The 19739-nt window shown below is 58.9% G+C and overlaps 1 protein-coding gene across 9 annotated transcripts in view; it reads right to left on the bottom strand.

Annotated features, from left to right (window-relative positions):
- The window catches only part of TSNARE1 (t-SNARE domain containing 1), a 155236-nt gene that overhangs the window by 68280 nt on the left and 67217 nt on the right, over positions 1-19739 (bottom strand). For 4 of the 9 annotated variants that reach the window (XM_064587804.1, XM_064587802.1, XM_064587799.1 and 1 more), the window contains 4 exons: positions 14671-14761; positions 12161-12235; positions 11600-11659; positions 2324-2485 (listed from right to left, as the gene is read on the bottom strand). In XM_064587804.1, the coding sequence (XP_064443874.1) occupies positions 2324-2485; positions 11600-11659; positions 12161-12235; positions 14671-14761 (388 nt within the window). The remainder of the gene's footprint in view (positions 1-2323; positions 2486-11599; positions 11660-12160; positions 12236-14670; positions 14762-19739) is intronic. The other 5 variants (XM_064587800.1, XM_045895787.3, XM_045895786.3 and 2 more) reach the window with 3 other exon arrangements.

Below are 19739 nucleotides of genomic sequence, written 5' to 3'. Positions count from 1 at the left end.
TAAGGCTATCTGTGAGCGGCCCTGGCCTGCAGGGCAGAGCAGGGAGGAGCAGGGCGGAGGGGAGCTGAGCTGGGTGGGGCACAGGAGGGCGGAAGGGCAGAGTGGGGCTAGGTAGGGTAGGACTGAGCAGGCAGGGCAGGGCTGAGTGGGGAGGAGCTGGGCTGAGCTGGTGGGGTGGAGCTGGACAAGGTGGAGCTGTGTGGGCCCCGGCAGAGCTGAAGGGCAAGGCTGAGAAGGGCGGGGCACGTGGAGCTGGGTGGGGCGGCGGTGGGCCGAGCAGGCCTGGGTGGGGCCGAGCAGGGTGGGGCCACCCGTCCCCAAAGCCAAGCAGGTCTGCAGGAGGAGCAGAAGCAGCCCAGCAGGATGGAAGCAAGGGGCGGAAGGACAGCGCCTGCGGCTCTGAGGGCCAGAGGTTTGGGCACAGCACCCCGCATGGGGGTCAGCATCTGTGGGGCTCAGGCCCCCATCCCACCCCTGGACAGCCACGCTGCCAAAAAGTGGGCCCAGGGCTGGGCAGGCAGAGACCCACCTGGACAGTGAGCTGACGACCCTGCTGGCCATGAGCAACTCCCCCCGTGGGAGCCACGCGAGGATGAGAGGCTGCCCGTGGGGGTCCTCAGTGTCCGCAAGGAGGGCAGCGCAGACAGGGGTGCAGGCCCCAGGCCTCTATTGCCGTGGTGGGGGCACTAGCCCGTCGTACAGTGCATTCAACCACTTCCGTCAGACCAGCTACGCAGGGCCCTGGGGATTGGGCCTGACACGTGATGGGGGGCCCCGGAACTGGTGGACAGACAGACAGTAACAGGCTAGCCGCCAGAGGTCGGGAGGGACAAAGGGGAGAATGTGGGGGGCAGACTGGGGGTGCTAAGAAGCTCCGTTCCACAGGGAAACTGCAGGTGGCGGCAGCGAGAGCCGCCCACGCATGTCCTGAGGCTGCTGCCCACACCTGCCCACACCGCTGTCCCCTGTCCCCTGTAGCTCTGGGCAGCCCCCGAGCCCCCTGAGCAGCTGGGCTGCAGGCCGGCCCTGTGGGGGCCTGGGGCAGCCCACCTGTCCCCGGGACTCCAGCCTCTGCCCACCCCCCCCATTCACACTGAGCAGCTCTGTCACCGGGGCCAGCTGCACAACTGGGGACAGACCCACGGGCAAGCCCGACCGCAGGTCCACATCACCCTCGTGCTGCACATGAGGACATCAGCTCCCCGTGAGGCTGGCCACAGTGGTGCCCGGCTGACCCCCACTAGGCTCTGAGGGCCGAGAACAGACCGGCTGGATCCAGGCGGGTCCCACACTACCCCAGGTCCTAGGTGGGCCAGGGCCCCAGGCCCCTCCCTCTCGGCTGATGGGGCCAATCACCCCTGGTAAAGCCCACCCTCTGCCTAGACACCACACGGAGAACCAGAGCAGGGCCCAGGCCTGGCCTGCCCGATGTGGGAGGAACCGCACTCACACAAGGGGCTCCTCGGAACCCCATCCTGCAGCTTCACCTTCAGAGGTGGATCCCACCTGGTGCCAGGACAAGGCCCCATCCTCGAGCACAGCACCCCCCACCGCCCGGCTTCCCAACCTCTGCCCTTCTCCCCACCACCCACACGCGGGTGGTGTGCCAGAGGGGCCCTTCCTACAGGGACCTCAGTTCTTGAGCCCAAGAGGCAGATCTCCCTGCCTCTCGGGACCCCAATACCCCATGTCTTCAGGGGCAACCATGCTTGGATCCCTTTCTCAGCTTCTGGTGGAAAGCTGGTCTTGCTGTAACAGAGAGGGCCGTAGGCGTGCGTGCGTGCGTTTCGTCCTACTCTGGATGTCCCAGCAGAGGGGAGCAGCCCGTCACCTTCCCCTTCGAGGAGCAGGACAGTGTGAAGGGGCGGGGGCTTCACGGAGGCAGTGGCCGAAGTGGGGAGGGGGCCCCAGAAGTAAGGCTGAACCCGCCTCCCTGGCAGGGCATCCACCTCCTTCCAGGGACAGCAAACACGGCAACAGGTCCTGCACCAGGGACTCAGTTTACCAACTTGCCCAGGTTCCTGTTTTTCTAGAAGAAGCTGCTTTCAGAGGACATGTGTCCAGAAACCCAGCCCCTGGAAGGAGCTCCAACTTCCCAGGCAGATGAGGAGATGGAGGCCCGGGGGGAAGAGAATGCGCCCACAGGTACGTGCGGCGGCTCGCGGGGGCTCAGGGGGCTCAGGGGGGCTCAGGGCCCACTGCTGGCAGAGCCAGCATCCCGCTGCTTTCTCAGCACACTCCCAGTACCCAGGGACAAGAGGCCAGCGGTGCCGTCACTCGCACAATCACCCCCCCACACACACTCACCAGGCCAGGTCCTCACCTCAATCTGCAGGATGGCCTCCTCACGCAGCCGGATGGCCTCCAGGTCCTCCTCTGTGATCTCCGGAAGCAGCGCCTGCTCCTGGCCCTGCCACATGCTGTCACCCCCATTAAAGATCTTTTCATCATCAGGCAGCTCAGCAAAAGGCGCCCGGGGACTCTGCTGACAACAGACACAGACCACTTAGTGCAGGTGCGCCCAGCTGCCACCCGGCCCAGGCCACCGCTGCTCCCCGCGCTCATGGCAGGCAGCTCCCCGTCGGGCTAAGGCTCGGCTCTGGGCACCAGGGGCCTCCAGGGGTCTGTAGGCCCCCCAGCCCATGCTCTTGGAAGGGAGAGGACCCACAGCCTGGGTTCTGCAGCCCTGACGGGTGCTGCAGCCACGAGGCCTCCGGCCGGCCATGCAGAGCTGCTGCAGGGATCAGGGTCCGGCAGACACCCAGAGCCCACCTCAGGCCATCCCAGGCCTGGCTTCAGGGCACACTCGGCAGCCCCCCACCCCACAGCCCTGCTGGAGCACAGACTCCTCGCATTCCCAGCTCTTGGTGATAACCCGAGAAACGGCCCTTCGCACGTGGACACAAACTGCCGTTTCTCACAGGGCTGTGAGCCACTGGAAGTCCATTCTGGGGGCAGCCACAGGTCACAGTCAGGGTCCAGCCGCCAGGCAGGGGCTGCGGAAACGGAGGCGTGGCCTCCTACACAGCAGGGCGCGCACACCACCAGGGGCGGCGGGTCCTGCACATGGCCTCGTGGACACTGGGTCCCAGGAAAGGGGAGCCAGAGAGCTCTTTGTCATCTCATTCTGTATTGATTGCTTTAATTTACCAAATTTTGGAATTCAGTAAAATGCGGCTTTTCCCTTCAATTAACGATTTGCTCACTGATGGGACTCTGAGTACAAGTGAGCAGACGCGCAGGGGTGCCTGTGGGGGGCTGTCTCCACTCTGCGCACCCCCAGGGGTGAGGGAGTGCAGGAGGTGGGAATGGGTCCCACCGTGGAGTCCTGGCTTCACACGGAAAACACGCAACAGCAAAGACGACGATGTGCCCGCCTCAGCCCCTCCCCCCATCAGAAAGCCAGGCCCCAGCTCACAGCCCGCTCCCCACCCTCCCACCCCCAAGTCAGCCGAGCTGCGCTTCACGTCAGGGCTGGGGTGTGTGGGGGTGCGTACATACACGTGTGTACACGGGTGAGTGTGTGTGTAAGAGAAGGGACTCAAAGGGCCACTGGAGGATGGGCAGAGCCACCTGGCGACCCCATGCTCCTCACCTCCCAGTATGTCAAAGCTCCTTCCAGCCAGCTATCTCCAACAACCCCGAACACCCTGCAAAGGAGCACTGTGCCCATTTTACCAATGAGGACACTGAGGCCAAGAGGCCAAGGAATCCACAACAGGCAGGATGTGAAGCTGGGACTCCAGGCTCCAATTCTGACACAGAGGAGTTCCAGGGTGAGAAGCGAAGAGGACCACATGCCGAGACCAGGGCTGAGGGAGGGGCCGGCCTGAGCCCCTGGCTGGAGCAGCTTCCTCCCCAGCTGACTCCGTCCCCCAAGCTGCACCCGGGCGTCCTCGGCTCCTCTCCTGCCCTCAGTCCGGCCTCAGGTGCTGACTCTGACCACAGCACCCTCCTCCTGCCCAGAGGTCGTGCCGGTACGAGAACAGACGGCAGGGTGCAGCCGCCACCCCCAATCACCCAATGCTCGAACCCTGGTCGAACCCCCTCCGCGTGTCTGGGCAACGGGCTGGGACTGAAATGCAGGGCTGGCCATCTCTCACGGGACCTCCCTCCATGTCCAGCACACTCCCCGCTGGGCAGCCCAGAAGGAGGCTTCAGAGGCTACCACCTGCCTCTTCTCTCCTTTCCCTTCACGACAAGCCCACCTTCCCACCCTCCTGTGCCACTTGGGGCCACAGGGCAGGGTGCCGGCCATGCCACGGCCCAGTATGGCCCCCACGGGCAGCCTTCAGAGGGCCTCAGCTGTGGGGAGAGCACCACCTTTCCCGCACACTCTCTGGGCCCATGCTGGCCCACCCCGTGCAGGCCCGGGGGGTACAGTGGGCAGACGGTAAGAGCCCCATGTCCCGATGGACTTGGTGGACACAGAAACCAACAAATCACCCAAACAACAATTTCAGCAGTTTTGACAAAGGCCTGCAGAAGGCCCTGGTGGCCACGGGACGGCCACCATTGTGAGCCACGGCAGAGACAAGGTGGAGGCCAGGTGCTCTTTCTCTGCAGCGTGGCTCACGACCTGTAAAGTGGGTATGCTCATGCTCAGGCAAAGAGGTCGACGGTGCGGGCCCACCAGGGGGAGTGGTGAGGCCCCCACTAACCCAGTTCTCCTCCAAAGCCGACGTTCTGCCCCCACACCACGCTACCACGGGAGGAAGCTCTTCCCCCATTTCCCCAGAGTCAGCAGAGGCCTTTACAGAAATAAAGACGTGGATACATGAACATAAAATAAAAGACCTAAAAAATGTGTTGACGAGCGCTACTGGTCCAAGGTGGCAATTACCACCTCCCCTTCCCGGCGTGGGCGGGAGGAAGTGAGTGGTGCTGGAAGGCGGCAGCGGGAGGGGCTGCCATGGAGCGAGCACAGCTTCTGGCCCAGCACCGCACTCTCTGGGCCTCAGTGTCCTCATCTGCAGAATGGACAAGGGCCCCACATCCCCAGGTGCTCACCACACAGCTGCGCCGCTGGTCTGACCTCTCCCGCATCCCTTTCGGGCACTGCCGGGCACCCTCGCTCCCACCAAAAGGGACCGAGCGGGGGTCTCCTCACTAAGCACTCACACCTGGGCCCAGACGCAAGGCCCAGGGCCCAACCCTCACTGGCTGCCAGCCTGGCAAGTTCCCTGGCTTCCCCCAGCCCCGTCCACCCTCGGCATGGCACTGAGACCCCCGCCCCAGAGTCCGGGAAGGGAGCGAGCAGAACGAAACACCTCGCTGCATCAGCAGGTGCACATCCAGATGACATGCCGGCGGAAGCAGGGGGGGAGCTGTGAGGGGCCGTGCTGCCCCTGGTGCAGGCGCCCGCCCCCAGGGGCCCGTCCCACGCCAGGCCACACAGCCACCCGCTCCACCAGGGACACTGCCCTGGCATGGCGCTCGGGAAGCTTCCCGGGTACACCTGACAATCCCTGAGGGCCCCCTGTCTGTGCACCTGGGGACAGAAATGCAGGAAGGCTCACCGCAAGCACGAGCCCTGAGAGAAGGAACTGGAAAAACCACCACAACGCCTACAGACCAGCAGGCAGAAGTGCTCAGACACGGGGTGACAGACATGCCCAGGACACTACACGTTACCTGCCCTGGACTCTGGGGCCCGTGGCAGTAGCCTGACAGCTGGGAGCAAAAGGTGCCTGCACACTACACAGGTACGGCCAGCCCGCCCCCCGGGGGGCACGCAACAAGCTAGGGCAGCAGGACACGGCTTGGACACCTGGTCTCCTGGCAGGATCGGAAAGCGCCCCTTTATTCTCCGCACAAAGGCCCAGTTTGGGATTAAGGTTTGCTGGCAAGGCGCTGGGCCGGGGAGGGGGGGCAGCCGTGTGGCAGCTCTCCAGCACAAGAGGCGGCCAACAAAGCCGGCTTTCTCCTCCCTCCAAGGCCGCGGTTTGGGTCCCACTCTGTACAGAAGAAACCCACCAACCAGCGCGACTGCCGGACCGCGGGGCTGAGAGCAGTTTCCCGTGAGAAGAGCTGAGGCAGGGAGGGTGCGCAGCGGGCCCCCTGGGCTCTCAGGGGCTCTGGGAAACAGGCCGCTTTCTCGCGCACTCCGACCCCGGGCTCCGCGCAGGAACGTCCATGACCCTGGTGGGAGGGCAGGGGTCAGGGCGCGAGCCGGTCATGGGCTTGGGAAAACTGCTTCTGTGGAGCAGCCCAAGGCTGGTCATCAATCTCTCCAAATAATGAATGACGCTGTTTGTTGGCTGGTGGAAGTTTCTGGAGACTCGTCAAAGCCCAGAATATCAGAAGTAGCATGACTAGAGTGATCTGTCCCCCGACACCCACGTGAAATAACAGCACTGGGGCCCAGAGGCCAGGGGCACCCCACCCTGTGCCCGGCGGGGAAGTACGACAGGAGTCCCAGCGAACACAGGAAGATGAAGCATGTCTTTCCCACCATGGCCGCAAACACACGGAGCTCTGGCAGAAACCTACGCTGAGCCGGCCGATGGCAGCGCATGACGCAGACCGTCCCCACTGAGGGGCAGGAGCCAGCCCAGACACACACGGCGCTGCCCCCTGGCTGGGCCTGACCGGGTCTGAGACTGACCATGGACCGGCCTGGAGGGCTGACCTGCTCATGGCCACGGCCGGCACTCGGCTCCGGTGGGAGAAGGTGGGCGGTGGGCGCCCCACCCGCCGCCAGGACCGCCAGCCTGCAGACAGCAGCTCCGAAGTCTGCGAGATCAGTGTCACAACCACCCCTGTGTGGAACAGGATGACACGTCATCTTACTGTTCACAGTTTGCAGAATTCCTGGAAATACCCTCCTCTTCCATAATTCTCAGAAACACTGCTGACCATCCTCTTCCTTCTTAAAAAATGTGGCTGAAACACAACACATCTTCGGTCCAGAAATCAGAAGTGCACAGGTCTGAATTCTTACCAAGAGAAGACTTCAGGCAGGACATGGAACATCACCAGGACCCCAGATGCGCCCCTGCAGCCCCCCAGCCATCATGCTGCCCCCAACCAAGGGAAATACTGTCTGGCTTCTAACCCTGCCCATTACTTTGGCTGGGATTTGCCCTCCCTCCTCTCTGGTTTCAGGCTTCTTTGGCTCAACACTCTGTCTGAGATCACACGGTGGGCCTGCTGGCGACTTCAGGTGAATGCACATGTGCATCCCCACCGGCCATGCGCTTGGGGAGGGACTGCAAGGTCGCAGGAAAGAGAACACATGAATCCAGGAAGTGTTTCAGGGCCCAGAGGGTGGCGTCCGCCAGCTCCCATCGGCATAGACTTCTGGCTGCCCCACAGCCTCCCGGCACCCTGGAGGCTGACTGCACGGAGTATTCCGGTGGGTGCGAGGGGGCGGGCAGTGACCGAGCCCCATGGGCTCCTTTGGCCTGCTTCGGATGACGCCTGCTGAGCACACGTTCGTGCGCTTGCCGGCCATGCGGACGTCCCCTTTTGTGACGTGCCTAAGGCTCTTGCCCTTTCATGGTTTTGAAATGAGTTGTCTGCCTCTTATTGATTTCTTAGAGATCTTCACATATTACGGACATCAGTCCTTTCCAGACATGCGTACATGAACACCTTCTTTCACACTGATTTTCACTCCCTTAAGGGTGTGTTAATTTAAGGAAGTCAAGTTGATCTGCTTTATACTTGGTACGTTTTCATCTGTGTAAGAAATGTCTGCTCACCATAAAGATGTGAAGACAGACTCCTATGGTATCTTCTAGAAGCTTCATTGCCTTATCTTTCACCTGTAGGTCCATGTTCCAGCCGAAGTGCTTCTTGCACGTGGGGGGCGGGTTGCGGTAAAGGACCTGCTGGCCATGGCAGTCTTGTGCATGTGCCCTCCTGGCCCCTCTCAGCCACATAAGAATGGACCACGGCCTGGAGCACTTTCTCACCAAGAGACAGAGCCTTCACAGCCGTGCCAGGCTTGCTGGCTCGTAAGACAACGTCTTTCCCTGTTTCAGACTCGATGCAGACTTCTTTGTTCGGCGAAAGCACGTGCATCCCATGGCACCTGGCCAAGCCCACTGCTGTGTCTGTCCCCTGCGCGGAGGGGACAGGGTCCTTCTGCTCTAGGACGGGGGAGGCGTGCAAGCCAATGGCCCTGCATCAACCGCCAGGAGGGACCCACTGGCCACAGGGGACCATGCCCACCGCGGGAGCGGATCTTGCTGGCTCTTCTCTTCACAGGGACTGAGTGCACGGTTTCCCTGGCTACTCCAACACCGAGATGCAAAGCTAGGGGTGTCTGGCCTTGGACTTGTCATTTGCTCAACAGGATCCTTTTTCCCAGCTCAAACCCTGGCCAACCCGGCATCAAGCCCTGAACAGACCCTCCACTCCCTAGTGCAATGGCAGCACCCTTGCTCGAATAGCTGTTCGAAGGCTTCTTCCTAGTCCCGATGCCATTCCAAACGGGGTCACTTTCTAAGTTTCGTTGCACACTGTCTTCTGCACCCAGTGCTTCCTTGTATACTGACCCTGTTGCCACCGCTTGTTAGCTCTAAGTTCACTGCAGACTCATCCACATCTTCCAGTAATGCAGTCATGCGGTCTCTGATGGGGCTTCTTCCTCCCCAGGCCTCCATAGGCCTCTCACTTCTGTGTCGTGTCTCAGGGCACTGCACACGCCCTCCAGGGCGGTGGGGAAGAGAACGGTGCTAGACCCGCGTCTCGTCCCGGGTCTCAGGAGGAAGCTTCCAACTGTAGGGCTTCTGAAGACGCCCACCTCAGGTTAAAGGCACTCGTATCCACCAGCCTGCTGAGGGTGCTGGTCCCCAGCCTCGGCGGTGCTCTCCTCTCCCTAGTGGGACAACCCAGTAGGTTCTCTTACTTTATGAACACGGCGGCTTACATGGGCTATTTCCAAACGTAAACCAACTCCGTACCCCCAGAATAAGCCCCACTTTGTAACGATGTATTACCTTTTTACGTACTACTAGATCTAGCCTTTTAGTGATGCGGTTAGGGTTTTTGTCCCTATGCTCACGAGAGAACATGTTAGTTTCCTTTTTGTGACACCCTCATAGGAACTTGGAATCACGGTTTGCTGGCCTCGTAAAGCAAGGTGACATGTGTTCCCTCTTTTTGTGTTTTATTTAAGAGTCTGTATAAACTAGTAACACTTATTCCTCAAATATCTGGAAGAATTCACCAGTAAAGTCATCTAGGTCTAGAGTTTTTTTTGGTGGGATTTTAACAACGGAAATTATTTAATTATTGATTTCATGTCTGTAATAAATACTGGGCTTTCCAGACTTCCTGTATGTCTTGGTAACTTACATTTTTTTCTAAAAAAAAAAAATTTTCTATTTCACCTGTCAAATTTATTGATGTAAAGTTGTATCATAGTATCTTCAAACTTCTATTTTTCCTAATATGTAGCATCCATAATATGCTCATTGTCATTCCCGATACTAGTAATCTGTTCTCTATGTATCGTGACTAATCATGTGGGATTTATTATTAATCTTTCTAAAAAAATGTTTTGGCTTTGTTGGACTTGTCCAATATGCATCTACTTTATATTTCATTGATTTCTGCTTTTTCCTATCTATTTTCTTAGAATTTAATTTGGTGTTGCTTTCCAGCTTCATGAGATTGAGAATGAGCTCTGTGACTTTCACACTTTCTTCTTTCTGAGGGAAGCATTCGGAGCACTGCTTCAGCTGCATCCCAAGTTTGGATTTGTTGCATTCTCTCCGTTGTTCACTTCACGACCGTTTCCAATTTCTACTCTGCTTTCTTCTCTGATTTATGGGTTCCTTCAAATTGTATTATTTTCATTCCCAAGCCTGGAAATTGCCTTTTTGGTATCAAATGTGAGTTTAATTGCGCTGATCCGAGAACGTACTTCAGGTCGCGTCATCCCTCTGGAACCTGCGGAGACTGGCTGGAGAGTCCAGCACGCGCTGCACACCGGCAGGAACGCACACTCTCCCGCTCGCTCTCCGGCAGCTGGTTACCGTGTCGCGAACGACCATTTGGCAAGACCATGTTCATTAATCGCACTGACAGAGTCTCTCAGACCCTCCCCAAACTTTCCTGTTTCCTTCATTAGTCGTCTCGACAGGTGTGCTATAATCTCCACCTGTGACTGTGGATTTACCATTTTTCCTTTTATCACTGTCGGTTTTGTCCTGCGTATTTTGAGGCTATGTTATCAGGCACAGAGGCAGAACCGCATCTTGTACGTGAATCACCACGCTGTCCTGTGAGGCAGGGCCGCCGCTCCGCACGGACTCGCTCACTCTGACCCGGGCACGGGGCGCCGGTCTTCCTTGCGCGGTGGCTTCACACATATCTCTGTCCATTCTCTAACTCTCAACACGTTTCTGGATTTATAGTTAACCAAGTCTGACAATCTGGGCCTTTTCATCGGAGGGGTCAGGTCATTCTGATGGAGTTATACACAAACCTGGTATAAACCTACCATCTTACAACTTGTTTCCTGTTTTCCTTCCTATTTTCTTTTTTCTTTTTTTGGCTTTCTTTTAAATTAGTCAAGTATGTTTTATTATTTCCTGGTTATAACAACTTACCGTGTAACTGATATTCTCGTGTTGTCCGTCAGTGTCCCCTGCATAAGGCGGGACGCACTGGCTCACCGCAAGCTGCCGTAGGCCACAGCTCCTGTCGCTTCTCGGAGGCTACAGACATGCAGCGTCCACACGGCTCATCCCTCTTCCTGTGCTGCCTGCCAGTCAGGCTCCTGGGAGTTGCTCCGCGTCCAAGGAGGGACCATTGTTCAACAGCCAACGTTAGCTCAGATGTGTCCACACATCAGCGCTTCCAGGACGCGCGGCCCCTCCCGCTGGCACCCATCTGCCCAGGACCACTTCCCTGTGGTCCTGTCAGAGTTCTGTCGATGGCAAGTTCCCTCTGTTTGTGCTTCTCCAAAAATGTTTTCATTCTACCCTCATTTCTTAAAAATATTTTCAGCAGGCATGGAATTCCACGTGAGCAACCACTTTCTCTCAGCACTTTAAAGACGGCTCCGCGTTGTTGTCCGGCTTCCATGGACCCACCTCAGGCGTCAGCTGTAAGTCTTGTCACTCCTTGAAAAATGCCGTGACTTCTCTTCTCGGGCTTTAGTCTGCTTTTAGGATTTTTTTGTCTTTGGTTTTCAAATTTTTATTATGATATGAGTACTGGTAAGTTAATCCTGTTTATCACAGAGGTTCTTTAAGCTGTGGCTTGAAATACTTGGAGAGCCTTGGAAAAATCTCAGCCATTACACCGTCAAGCGCTGTTTCTGACCACTCTCTCCCCTGTTCATCCACGACTCCAGGCGCACTGGCGCCTCCCATTTCTATCAGTTTCTGCTCCCCAGAGGGCCGGTCGGGTCCAAGTCAGTCCCGCGCAGCACGCAGAACTGTCTGTACTCAGGACTGTCTCCGGCCTGTGCCAGGGAACTAAGGTCAAAATGCTGGTTTTTAAAAGGTTCTTCGCCAAGTCAGGCCCCCTCGGATGGGGCCTCTGCCCAGTGCTTCCCACTTCTCCCCAAGCACAAAGGGCACTGGATGCTGGGCCGTCACCTAACGCTCACAGACCACAGGAATCACTCGGCACCCACCTGCTGTTTGCCACCCCGCTGTGCCGTGGGAAGCAGGGCTCTGGACTTCTCTGCAATTTTCTGTTAAAGAATGGAGAAAAACAGGAAGAACAGAAAAGGTGGGGAAGAGAGAAGAAACGGTCAGATAAGCACAAGGTAGTGGACAAGACCTGACAGCAGAGCCCACCTTCAGCTCTGTGACAGGACGCAGCTATCCTGGGCCTCGGGAAAGCTGGGTGCCGGGCTGGGTGCCAGGCCGGGCTCTGCCAACAATCTGGTGGATGGCCCCCTCCCCCACACGTAAGCCCTGGGTCTCAGTGTCCTCACCTGTCAGAACAGGAATGCCCGTTCTTCCCACCTGCCAGGTGCCTCCCAGGCAGCACCCGCAGGTAAACATCCCTCACTACCCATGTTGCGGTCACGGCTCCTGGCAATTGTCGGCTGTCTACAGGCCTGGCCCTCCGTCTGCTCTAGGGCACGGGACCCCACCAGGCCAACCCAGGGACAAGACTGCCAGAAGGGGAGCTGCAGGGCCCGAGGCCCACCCCACGCAGCCCGCCAGGCCTCCCTGGGGAGCCTCACCTTCTGCACCACGCCGTAGCGCTGAATGGCATCCGAGAGCTGAGTTTTCAGGCGGTCCAGCTGAACACACTCCTGCTACAAAGGGAGAAGGTGAGCTATAAGGACGGCTGAGGCCTCGTCCCGCCCGCGGCCTCCTCCATCCCTGGGCGCTGCAGTTCCCCACGATCGGCCCCCCATCCGCAGCCTCACGCTGTCACCACCGCGCTGCTGTTGGACTGGGCTCATCCCTGTCTACTGTGCCCCAGCCATCACAGGCCAGCACCCATGTAGACGCCACCCCCAGCAGATCCCGCATCTTCAGCCCTGGCCACGGAGCGAGGCGCTGCTCCACGATGCACCTGTCTGGTCCCCACAACGAGAAGTGTTACGACTTCTACCTGACGGCTCAGGAGGCCTCAGCCTGAGTTCTAAGTGGGTTCATGGCCACACAGGGGTGGAGGCAGGCCATGAAGCCTGGCCGCTGACTCCAGGGACCTGCGGCCAATCACACGCCAGGCTGGGTCTCACCCCCAGGGTCAGAACTGCACTCATCAAACCTCCCTCCCACCACCAGGCGCTCGGCAGTGCGCACGGCCTCCATCCTTCACGTCTTGTTTGCCAACATTGACGGGGGGCCAACACTCCAGCACCCCAGTGCCCCGGATGATGCCTGGCACACAGCCGGTGCTCAAGACATACTGCCGAGCAAGGGGACAGACCAGCCAGCCCCGAAACCCGGCACTGCCTGCTCAGGTTTGCGTGAGCACCGCCCGGCCGCCAGGACCCGACGCTCACGTCTCTCCAGGCCACACCGGCACAAAGCCACACCGATGCCCTGTGCCCTGCACCAGAACCACGACGTGGACTCCTGGACCCTCCTGCCCCCATCATCTCCCAGGAGAGGCAGACCCTACATCTCAAGTCACAGAGTGTCCACCCCTGCCGGGGGGCCTCTCTCCACCTCCAACTGGAACTCAGCCCCGAGCTTGGTGCCCGCCCCTCTGCCGCCGCCATGCAGCTCATGTGAGCCCCTGCAGAAGAGCAGGCTGGCCACAGTTCAGGGGCCCCAGCTTTCCGATGGGCACTTTTCAGAGGGACTCGGTGTGGTCCCCATGTGACTGCGGGTCTGAGGAGCCTGTTTTAGTGTCCGGGGGAGGCTCTTGTGAGGGGCACTCTATGTGTGTGCCGGGACAGAGCCGAGAGCCCAGGGACTCTTCAGCGCTCTCTGGGCTGGGTGATCCAGCATCAGCCCCGTGTGACGGGCACAGCCTTTTCTCCGAGGCAGCAGGGAGCAATTCCAGCACCTCCCAGCCAGGCTGTCTGACCACGGAACGGCGAGAGCCTCATCTGTGGCCTTCTCTCAGCACCTCACACACAGTAGGTGTTCAATCAGTGTGTGTTGGGTTCTTAGATGGGTGGATGGATGGACAGACGGGTGGCTACATGGGTGGGTGGACAAATGGAAGGACACATTAGGCTAAAGGCGATCCCTCCACCCCCCAAGGAACTCAAGCTCGGAGTCTCGGCCCTCGTGGTGCACACAGTGACCACATGGACCGTGGGCCCAGAAAAACCAGAGGGGCAATCTAGCCGAGACTCCTCCCTGGCTGAGATGCTTTGTGCGGGACAGTCTCCAGGCCTCGGCGTCCCTCCAGATAAAGGGGCTGAGGACAGCAACAGGCAGGACGGGCAGACGCACCCGACGCGAGCACATGCACAGGGCCACACGGCACGTGGCGTCTGCACCGGCTCTCGCCCGGTGGACCGCCGCGGTCACCGGGTGGTGGCAGAGTCAGCTCCCCGGGCCTGTCACGGGAACCCTCCCCAGCACGGTCCAGCCTCTGTCTGCAGAGGCCACACTGCCACATCCCGGGCCAGACAGGCACCCAGGTCTGCCGGTGTAGTGGGCAGGCGCCCTGGGCAGCGTGTGATGAGCTTTACTCATGAACACGGCCCCTCTCCCAGGACGGCCAAGGGTTTAAGAGTAATTAAGGCTTTGTGACCACACGCCCCAGCCTTTGGGAATGGGAGAGGGCGTGGATAACAAAGATGGGGATGTGCTGAGCTAGTAAAAGGGGGTGGAGAGAAGTAAGCGGCCAGGGGTGAAGGGGACGGGGGAGGGGCTGCATGGGGAAGGGCACAGGTGATGTGATGAGGGTCAGGGCTGTGAAGGGGGCTATGGCTGCAAGGATGGTGGCAATTGTGACCCCGTGACTACGTGTGTGCTCTGACGATGGGCACTGGCGTGGGTGAGGACGCGGTGGTGAGGGGTGGAGGGTGGGTGACGGGAGGTGGCGGCGGGGGCGGGGTGTCAGGCGTCTCTGTCCAGACAATCCGGCTAGGACTCGGGGCCTCCACAGCAGCGCTGGGCATACGGCAGGCGCCCAGCGAGCACATCGAGCTCCGGCCCAGGTGGCGCACCGGCCAAGCCCAGGCCAGCGCAGGCATCCTGGGCCCACCAATCTCCCCAGGGGCCCCCCAGCCCCAGGCCTTCCCCCCACTCCGCCCCCCCGGCCGCCAGGGCCACATACCCGGGAGCAGCCCCGCAGGAGCGCCGACATCTGCCTCAGGGCACTGGTGCTGGCCGCGATGGTCTTGTTGGTCTCCTGCTGCACCGTGTGCCTGCAGCGGCCAGGGAAGAGAGAGGGGACGGGGAGGGGACGGAGGGAGGGGCCAGGGTGGCAGAAAGGCAACCGGACAAGAGCAGGAGCAGGGGTCGGGGTCGCAGCGGCACAAGTCAACAGGAGCGGGAGAACCAGTAGGAAGACCAGAGGCACAAGAGAGCAGCCACGGGAGGGGATGAGGGCCCAGAGGGACGGACGGACACACCCACAGATGGAGAAGGCAGGGACAGGGGTGAGGGAGGAGGGAGAGAGCGACAGGGGTGAGTCTGGACTGGGGCGGACGGCCCACAGCGCACGTAACTCCCGAGCTGCCACGGTCAGGAGCCCCTCCCCGCACGGCCCCTGCATGCCCCGCACACAAGCTGCGTCTGGGCAGTAGCCTGGGCCCAGAGTCCGGGGGTCAGCGAGGTCGGGAAGCTGGGGGAGCGGCGTGGCCGCAGACACCCCTGGCACCACAGTCGCTGTGGGCCGGGGTGACTCTCCCACCTCCAGACTCGAGAACACTGGGGGCCGGGCCCCGGACTGTGGTTTGTGGCTCTGAGTGTGACCGCGAAGGGACTGAAAAGACCAGCTCCTCACCCGCTTCGGGATGATCACGGCCCCCCTGAACAGAGTGACACCGGGGGCAAACCCTGCCCTCGGGCCTTCTGCGGGCACATGCACCAGAGAGGAGCCCTCCTGACCCTCTGAGTTGCAGCATGACGCCCCCTTTGCTCCCTGCAAGACCCCGCGTGGCAGGGGTGGGGGCACCGTCTGACCTGCGCCCGGGTCCCTGACACCCGCCCTTAGGCCACACAGATGGTGCAGCATAGAGCCGGGGGCGGGGTGGGGGGGATGGGAAGGAGCCCCCAGGCCAGCCTGGGAGGGTGCCATCTGAGGACCGCAGCATGAGCACCCTTTCCACCAGGCCACCAACAAATTACGGGAAACCGCAGAACACGTTTTCCCCTCGGATTCACTCAACCGTTGCGCACCACTGAGCCCCCCACTCTCCTTACTGCACCTCCTCCCATGGTCCCCACGCTCCCTCCCACCCCATGGCCCACAGTTTGCCCTCCTGGCACCCCCCCCCCCAGCTTGGGGCCATGCTGCTCAAGGGGCTTCGCTGGCTCCTCACCTCCCTGACCTCGTGTCTGCACCTGGAGCTCAGACCCTGGACCACCCTCTTCGCTCCCCGTGCTCACCTCCTGGGTGCTCTCCTTTAGCCTCGTGGCCTTCAGTCACCTGTGTGCCACCGTCCCCCACACCCGTCTACACCTGGGCCTGAACTCAGGCCTGGCCCCACCAACAGCCCGCTAAGCACCTCCACCTGGACGTGCAGTGGCATCTCAAACTCCACGTGCCCAAACCACCCGCCCCTCCGCAGGCTCACCCACGGCAACTCCATCCCTCTAGTCCTTCCAGCCAAAGCCCCAGGGCCGCCCTTCCCAAAGCCTCTCTCCTCTCATTCTTGAGAGCAGGGCGACCCTCGGGCACTGACCCAGACTCGGGCCACCTCTCGCCCACTGCTCCCACGTGCCCCCTCGTGCCCAGCACTGCATCTCACCAGCAGCCTGCAGCTGGAACGTCCCGTCCCGGGAGTTCAGCCACGCCCTCCAAACCCCAGAGCTCTCAGGCACGGCCGCATGTTATCCGTGGAAGCACAGTCCCCGCTCCTGTCACCTCGTCCCCGCTCTCACCGTGCTGGACAGACCCCTGCCTCGCTGCCTGCACCCCCTACCACCTCTGCAGCCACCCTGATGGACAACGGGTACAGGCAGCCATGCCCAGGGCTTGTGACCAGCAACAGCCGCCCAGACAAGAGGACACTGGACGGAGGGGGGCAGCGGGACAAATGCCTCCGGCTCATGGAGGCCACCTCCCCTGGGGGGGCAAGCTTGCCCCCCACCCCGTCCCTGCTCCCACCGCCCCCTCCACTTCTGCCCTGATGTCACAAAGAGCTCGCACTCCCGCCCCGCTGTGCCCCCCGGCTAGAACACAGAAGCGGCGCGGAGACAGTCCCTTCCACGACTGGGAGAGCCTGCGTTCCAACGTCTCTTTAAGGATCTCTGCTACTGTGTGTACAGGGACGTGCAGTACGTTTTCTTCTAGTCTGTGCTCAGGTGCTCTGAGCGCTCCGCATTCTGGGGAGGGTGTGGTGTCACTGCGACCTCCGATCCTGGGTGTTTGTGGGAATGTTTTTAAGGACACACGTAAATCCTCCGATAGAGAGCTATTTAGGTTTTCCCTTTCTTCTTGAGTCAGTTTTGAGAATTTATACCTTCTGAGAAATTTTTCTGGTTCATCTTAGTTATGAAGTATCAGTTTATTGTCATAAGAGATTCACAGTATTTCCTAATCAGCCTTTTCGTGTTGGATCTGGAGTCCTGGTCTCTCTTATTCCTATTTCTTTGTTACTGGTTCATGCTTTATGAATGAATGAACTTTATTCTACCTGTACGCTCGCTCTCTCCTTCCCTCGTGACTGGCTTGCTGGCTTCTTAGGTGGCCTGTGAATGCTGGTTTTCTGTCTTCTCTGCTGTGAGCAGGTGAGCCCCGCTCCTCCTTCCACAGCTGCCCTCACCGTGGCTGCAGCCCTCCTTCCTCGTGTTTCATTTTCTGCCAGTCTCCTCCTGTTTATGGTGTGTGCCCCTCTCTCTATGAGGCTCTTTATTAAAACGAGCACCATGGGGACGGGCGATCTCCAGACATCCTTGTGGCCCTGGCTGCCTGGCCCTGACCGATGGGCGCCCCCTCGGCCCCCCATGAAAGGAATAATAGATCATGACCAAGAGGATTCCATCCCAGGAGCACAGGGTTGACCTAACACTCAAAAAACCATGAATGAAATGCTCATAGTAACAGAATAAATTTTAAAAGGAGAAAACCATCTCCGTAAATTATATAAATTACAAAAAGTATTTGATAAAATTTGACACATATTCGTTATAAAAACTCTAGGACAACCAGAACAAAGAAGAGAACTTGTTCGGCTGAAGTCCCAGGACACAAGGCAACACACAAAATCAGGCGTATTTCTGTACACTTGTAACCAACAACCACAAAGTGAAATTTAAACAATAATAATTTATAGAATAGTATTAAAAAACACGAAATTATTAACGATAAATTGAATAAAATACACACAAAACCTGCACATTAACCTTAAAAGGAACTGCCGGAGAAAATGGAAGAACACTTACATCAGAGAAATCCTGACCATCTTCACAGGTTGGAAAACTCAAGATTGTTAAGAGGTCAATTCTCCTTAAGTTGGTCTACAGAGTCAATGCAATCTCAAGTAAAATTAAAGCAGGATAAGAAAATAGCAGAAATTGACAAGCTATTCTAAAATTGATATGGAAATACAAAGCACTGGAAGTATCCAAAAGAATTTCACAAAAAGCTGTAGGCGTCCAGGACGGATGTCAGGACTTACTCTAAAACTTAGTGATTAAGACAACACGGTGCTGTCAAAAAGACAGACGTACAAACCAATGAAACAGAATAACCCAAAATGCAGCCACACATACATGATAAAGTAATTTTTGGTTACCTTGGTGCCAAGGTACTCACAACAGGGAAAGGACAATCCTTTCAACAAATAGTGGGGAATAACTGGATAATCATGATAAAAACAAAAAAACTAGCCTGGACTCCTGCCCCATGCTACATTCCCAGGGGCTCAGGGGAGCTCAAGGGCTCAGGCGGGACACACGGCAGGCAGCCAGCAAGACCCAGGCACCCCCCAGCCTCTGGTGCCCAGGCAAGTCTGCGGAAGAAGGGGCGCCATCCGGCCGAGCTGCACAGGGAGGCAGGGGTCAGGAGGCTAAGTGAGGGGCAGCGTCGCACACGAAGCGTGGCCAGGGCGGGCAATCAGCGGTCAAAGGAGGGCCTGGAGGCTCAGGCCCAGGAGCTCTGGAGGAGCAGAGCAGGGAGGAGACACGTTTGGGCAGGAGAGCCAGGGCGGGTGAAGGTGAGGGGCGCCCACGGCCACCAGCTACGTCTCTTCAGGGGACAGCGTGCCACGGGAACGCCACAGATGTGTGTCCCCCCAACATGGGAAGGAAGCAAGAGAAGGAAAGAGGCTGGAACAAGGAGGAGGAGCCAGCAAAGGAGAATGACGCATGATCCACACCAGGGAAGGCAAAAGCCCAGGAGAGCAAGGGATGCACAGGCTAGAAGCTTCTAGAAGGAGAGAGTATCTCAACAATAAAAAGACCAAAGAACCCAATTCAAAAATGGGAAAAGGACCTGAACAGACACATCTTCAAAGACATACAAACGGTCAACATGTCCGTGAAAAGATGCTCACTCAACGTCGTTATCAGGAAATACAAATCAGCATCCTAGTGAGACAGCGCCTCGTCCCCACCAGATGGCCACAGTCACAGACGGGTAACAAGTGTCGGCGAGGACGTGGAGGAGTCGGAAGCCTCGTGCACTGCTGGTGGGAAGGTAACGGCGCAGCCACCGTGGAAAAGTCTGGCAGCGCCCCAGCGTTAAACACAGCCAAGCCCAGCAATGCCACGCCTGGGTGCCCCCTTGAGCGAACAGAAAACGCTCGTCCACACACGAGCCCACAGCAGCTTTCCTCATAACAACCCAGAGGAAACAGTCCCCAGCCTGTCAGCTGATGAGCGGTATGTCAGCATGCTCAGGCTGCTCTAACAAACACCACGACAGGACGCCTTAGAGACAGCGGACGAGTCCCCTCATGGCTGGAGTCTGGAAGTCCAGGATCGGGACGCTGGCAGCTTTTGTGTCCGACGAGGACCGCCTTCCGGTTCACAGATGGCACCTCCTTGCAGCATCCTCAAAGGGTGGAAGGGGCCAGGGGGCTCTCTGGGGTCCTTTTACATGGGCGCTCGTCCCATTTGTGATGGCTGCCCCCGCAGGACCTACTCCCCTTCCTGAGGCCCCGCTCCTAGCCCCGTCCCCCTGGGTTAGTTCTGACCTATGGATTTGGAGGGACGTCCAACAGTGGAATACTACTC

Source organism: Mirounga angustirostris, unplaced genomic scaffold, assembly GCF_029215605.1.
Source record: "Mirounga angustirostris isolate CCGP_5_RB_7025 unplaced genomic scaffold, mMirAng1.0.hap1 SCAF_4, whole genome shotgun sequence".
Taxonomy (NCBI): domain Eukaryota; kingdom Metazoa; phylum Chordata; class Mammalia; order Carnivora; family Phocidae; genus Mirounga; species Mirounga angustirostris.
The sequence above is the reverse complement of the archived record's forward strand: the minus strand, read 5'-3'. Positions and strand labels throughout refer to the sequence as shown.